The following is a 6,000-nucleotide window of genomic DNA, read 5'->3' as shown; positions in this document are numbered from 1 at the left end:
TTTACAACAATAATCAGACATAGATGAGTGGCCGGTTTGTTAAAATACACCTACACTGAAACCTTTAAGTGCATTCGCTATCGCTGAGCGTATTAAAGACCCGGATTTCTGTTGTTTTAGCACGATCCAGATCAGGATTATGAATACAAAAGAATCCAAATTGCTGTTGAAATCTTCCTAAGACATTAAATACCAATACACCATCGTTCATGTTTTATTGTTTATTTCATCTTGTGTCAAATAAATAAATCTTTCATTTTAATAAGACACATCATAGAAAATAATACTCCACAATATCACGACAAAAATGCGTTTTGAAATACATCTGAAAAATTAGATCGCTATCTTACGAAAATCTGTTTTCTCTCTCTGTGATATGTATAAGAGGCCTCTGGTACCTGTAGATTTTGCAATGTGCTCATATATAGCTGCCAAGTGCACCATCCTGATATTGAATTGACACTTCTCCATTGGAAGTGTTTTAATCATATTTGGGAATTGCTTATTTTTCTGAATTTTGTAAACATGGTTCCATTTTCTTGTTGGTCAGAAGAAGTACTTGTTATTGCAATTTTTTCTACGTTAGAGTCAAGGTCTCACTCCACCGAGTCCATAAAGTACCGGTTATCTTCCTTTAACTGACACAAAATGGCCGAGTTATCTCCCCTCCGTAAAAATATAAGAAATATATGTAAGCAACTTCCCTCAAAATTAAATTAATACATAAAACTATGATTTAATAAAAACCTTGTTTGATCTAGAACTTAATAATGCTTACTTAACGATTTATTTGACACATTAATCGCGCAAACAATATTAATGTCAGAGTAACTGACTGAACCGCCTTCAACAGGAAGCCGTCAGTCATCGGTTTATCTGGTACTAATGACAGCATATGTCCTATTTATACATGTCTAATAAACTGAGGGCCATCCCCGAAAACTGCGTAGACATCAACAAAATACTCTGGGCAAGATGGCGTACCTTTTGTATATGCGACGGTGTAATACTGGAAAATAATGCGGCCATGCTAGTTCACTCACAACCAATGTCTTGAAACAGGCACACGGTTTTGTTAAATTCCGAACTCGTAATTGTGACAAATATGGTCAGTGATACCAATACAACTCCTGTGTAAAAACAAGATATTAATGTGTTTTCTGGACGGTGTAGGGGAGGAAATCTGCACATCAAAATGTCGGTATCCATGACAGCAATGCAGCTCGATTTGATTAATGTTGAAAAGACTCATTTCTGGTTGGTTTACCCAGCGGTGTGATATGTTGGCATCTCAGTACAACATGGCATTCACCTGTACTTGTTTACCGATAAAGAGAACACAGATTTCGTAACGTATGTCACCGTGAATTCTGTACATTGTTATAAGCGCATCTTGTATAAACATCCATTACACCACACTGAGAAATAAATGACCTCATAAAAGTACCGAACGTCATCTTTCTCAAAATCTCAAAAAGTTCTGAATTATACATACGTAGACTAGATTATGTGACGTTTTACACAAACCCCAGACACAAACGATGACGTAACAGTCATGGTTTTCGTTTTCACTGCCTTCGAGTGACACAAGTCATGATAATTTGTGACCATGTTCGCGCATCAGTCATCATCAGCGCTAACTATCTTGCTGAGTTTTTCCTTGCCTCGCCACTGGAGTTTTTCTGTCTCTATTGGATCAAAATACGAATAGGTGTCATCGTAGTCGATAAAATCATCATATTCCATCTCCAGGTTACCGTCAGACGGGGTCGTGGCGCTACGAGATGGAGACAATGTCAGTCTACTCCGGGAACTCCGACAACTTTTCGGAGTAGAAGATTTAGAACATAACTCTCGTGGAGTTTTCGGACTTTGCCCGTCTGGTTTGGGTAAATCGTTATGTCTATCAATAGGAGCCACTATTTTCTGCGAGGTATTACTACCCGTGCTTTTCTTATCAGAACCATTAAGAGGCAGGATAGCATTCATACTATAACTTTCTGTCAGTGATGTGGGTCGGCGAGGTTTTTCCTTCGGATTGTCGGGATTTCTTCTCATAAAGTCAGGTTTGTTTATAAAAGATGTCGTTTGTTCCTTGCACAAATTGTCCGGGGTCTGAGAATCATCCGACGTCCCAGATCCGGGTTTTCGGACCTCTTCCGGCTCGAGTTTTTCCATGAACTCGAGTTTGGTGAACTGAGGACTCTCTCGCTGGACGGGGTGTACCTCAGCACATAGCACTTTGGTTGTTGGAGTCGTTGATCCCGTGGACAGGGGTGTAGCAGTAAGACTGTCCATGCCCCGTGTTCTCTCCATGAATCCGTTCGTGGGAGTTCTATCCTGACTTTGTTCACTGTCAAAACGTTTTCGCTTTAACATTTCGTGTTTTGTCAATGGCGGAGATAATGGACTTTTGACGTCTTTATTGTTTTTAAACTTGGATGAAGGATGTACTTTAGGTGACCTTGGCCGACGGCCTAATAATGGACTAGTATTGAAAAGACTATTCTTCTCATCTCCTTCCTCGGTCTTTGCTGCCTGTACTTGAGGACTTGGGAGAGGTGAATAATGTTTAGATGGGGGCTTGGGACTTCCCCCGACAGAGTCATGATCAGTTTTACTCTTCAAACGTTTCCTATTACTAGTGTTCCGCCCATTGCTTCGTATGCTAGATATCGACGATGCTCTTGATTTCTGTTTACTCTGTCCCGTAAGAGGGCGCTCCATGTCATAGTCTATTTCAATGCCACTTAACGCGCTATGATGACTTGGCGTGCTATGCATGCTTGTACTTTTTGCCATGTGGCTAGGGCTTTCGACCGTTCCAGCCATGGAATACTTGTGATCCCTCTTGCGAACACACTTATGGTAAAAGGCGACAACCACAGCCACCAACACTATGATAGCACACAAGGAAATACCAACGATGGTGACGGTGCTTTTCCATATGCTGCCCTCTGGTGGCAAAGTCTGGAACGGGACGGCAGTCAGCACTGTAGTGTAGTTTCGAGCTGGTGATGAGAAAATTAGAAAGTGGTCAGAATTAAAACAAAAATCATCTTCATTTTACCATACTCTCTAAGCGAACTAAATATTTGTCTCCAATTAAAAACGAGATAAACGAGTAGGCACCGAATTTATATAAACTTTGTTGATTTTAAAACATTTCCAGTACAAGTTATATATGTTTTGGCCTCGAAGGAAGTTCGCTAGGGATATTACTCTTTGAGAAAATGGAGTTCCCGGAAAAAGAAAACCGACGTGGTCGGGCGTTAGACTCCTACCCCTTTTTTACCCTCCGTTCACCTTGGGAAAAATGGAGTATGCTATCACTGTGGTCCAAGGTCATCAAAACTGATATGACATTAAAACACATATTTTCTGTTATTTTTCCAAAAACTTTGTATCCGGGATAACAATAATATTGATTAACGCGGGCTAATGGCACATCTTTCAACATTGTCTTAAGTTATCTTATCATAATTTCTGAACTGAAATGAAAATCACCTTTCCTTCTAATGTACGAAATTTAAAGCAACTTAAACAAACACCAGCAAAGAATCACAGGACGATAAGACTTGTAAACATGTCGATGACTCAATTTAATGTTTCATTTACTTTAACCGACCCGCTGTATCGTACGGTCGATACGGCGACAAAGAAATATAGACCACGTGGTAGGACATTTTTTATATCTAGGTAGGTGGTTAACAGCGGTCGTTCGACTAGGTAGACTGACGCAGTCAATATTCCGCTGATCGTAACTACACTAATCCTACCTAACAAGGCCTCCCTTTGATCTGACTTTGCATATTGTCGAGTTGACAGAATTACGTCAGTCGAGTACAAAGGATATGCCTTTTACTATGGGAGGATATCGTATTCAATATATTGGAGTACCTACGGAATCTTTCAATCGTATTTGTATTTATAGATAGATATTGATTTCATACAGAATTATCAAGACAATCGAACAATACATGCCTTACAGCCTTAAAGATGGGTTTTAACAAGCAGAAGCATCTATAAGGAATGGATGGCCCAATCCCAATGGCAATGCAACAATGCGAGCCGCCCCATGCAGAAGGGGTCAAAGGTGACCGTTGACCCTTTAGTCTTAACCGATGACCAACAGAATGTGACCAGGCCCAGAACTTGATGCTATAATGCTCATAATATGAGAGGTTCTCAAAAGATGGCACTGCTTCGAAATTGGACGTGACGTGACGAATGGGCGTGGGTAACACTTTATATCCCCTCCATGTAGATTATTGTTTAAATGTTTATCAGGATCATGGTCACATGGGTGTTTGGTACGCGAGATCGAAAATCTTTTCATTCCATTGTCACTATATAAAGTTTTGTCGTCGGTCTTGACGACGGGAAAGTTATAAAAACAAGTATTGAATGATTTAAGTACGTTTTAAATGCTTCCCACGATAGAAAAAAAGCCTATGCGAGATATAATCAAGAAATATGCTAAACGTAGAAAGTGAATAGCTAAACACTTACGTATGGAACTGAAGTTGGCAATGAAGCCATGGACGTGGATTTTCCTGGTTGGTATCAGCTGGAATGATCTGGTAGATGAAGATGAGGATGAGGATGAATTTGTATTTTTGGACGAATGATAGGTTTCAGTCTTGCTCATAAATTCAATTAACATTTTATTAGATGATGACGTAACTTCCGTTACAATGACACCGCCGAAGCTAACAGCCAGTAGATTTGAGTCCACACTATCACCATCCCGTATCTTAATCCACTGTTTGTCCTCGTATAGCTTAAAATACTGAAAATTAAGTCTGATGATCTCTTCTTTGTCCACACTCAGTAACCAAAGTGACAATCCGTCACACCGTCCTGTCCCAATTATCTCCCCTTGTTGTTTCTTGATTTCGCAGCCGCACGCGCACTCCTGGTTATACGTTGGAGAGTGTAATGGGGTATCTGGTATAGCATCTGAAATAAAACGTAAAACATGATAGATGGCAAAAATGTATATGAATACAAACAAGCCTACACACAGGACCTCGCAAGTTTCAGCCATCCTTAACACCGGTTAGGTGCCCAAAGTATTTTAACATTAACCATTCCTGACAATAACGACATATTCCCAGAAACCTTAACGCTATAGTGTGTTATTCTGCGTTACCGTTAACAGATATGTACCGTGAATAAAATCTTCATGTAACATATCAGCATTCCCATAGAAAATACACATAAATAAATATATTTTAGATACTCATCTTCCCATCTCCACAGATAAAGATGTATATATATAATAAAAAGCCAAACACAGATCTGCTGTCTCCCTAGTACTTTCGCGGCTACATTCTGCCGCTCTTCAGGGGATTATAATCCCCTGAAGAGCGGCAGAATGTAGCCGCGAAAGTAAATCCCCTGAAGAGCGGCAGAATGTAGCCGCGAAAGTACTAGGAAGACAGCAGATCTGTGTTTGGCTTTTTATATTATTATTATTTACCGTCACATGGACATTTTAACTTTATTCTATATATATAGCGTTACTGTTCCAGAGATTGCAGAAGGAGGTTATAACATTAAATGACAACAGTATCACACACGGCCATCTGAAATCCTTATTTCGTCGGCTACAAAATGGAGAATATATATTGTTTAAGGTTGGTAAATATGATAGAAGTTATATGACTTAAATATTATATTGGTTGCGTCATATAACTTCTATCATATGTATTGTTTGAGGTTGGTTAAGTAAATATGATAGAAGTTATATGACTTAAATATCATATTGGTTGCGTCATATAACTTCTATCATATATATTGTTTGAGGTTGGTAAAGTAAATATGATAGAAGTTATATAACTTAAATATCATATTGGTTGCGTCATATAACTTCTATCATACAAATCATACAAAAAATGTACAGAGCGACAGACAGACAGTGCAAGGCTTATACCATTGGAATACATGTACCGGGAAGGGATCATGCTCGGATGACATTTCAACCATCCAATCAAA

The 6,000-nt window shown here is 39.2% G+C and overlaps 1 protein-coding gene across 3 annotated transcripts in view; it reads right to left on the bottom strand.

The window, feature by feature from the left end:
- Positions 1-206: 206 nt before the first annotated feature.
- The window catches only part of LOC117329288, a 47,456-nt gene continuing 41,662 nt past the window's right edge, over positions 207-6,000 (bottom strand). For all 3 annotated transcript variants that reach the window (XM_033887157.1, XM_033887158.1, XM_033887159.1), the window contains 2 exons: positions 4,513-4,962; positions 207-3,011 (listed from right to left, as the gene is read on the bottom strand). In XM_033887157.1, the coding sequence (XP_033743048.1) occupies positions 1,621-3,011; positions 4,513-4,962 (1,841 nt within the window). In that variant the 3' untranslated portion in view covers positions 207-1,620. The remainder of the gene's footprint in view (positions 3,012-4,512; positions 4,963-6,000) is intronic.

This window comes from Pecten maximus, chromosome 6 (genome assembly GCF_902652985.1).
Source record: "Pecten maximus chromosome 6, xPecMax1.1, whole genome shotgun sequence".
NCBI classification, from domain to species: Eukaryota; Metazoa; Mollusca; class Bivalvia; order Pectinida; family Pectinidae; genus Pecten; species Pecten maximus.
The sequence above is the reverse complement of the archived record's forward strand: the minus strand, read 5'-3'. Positions and strand labels throughout refer to the sequence as shown.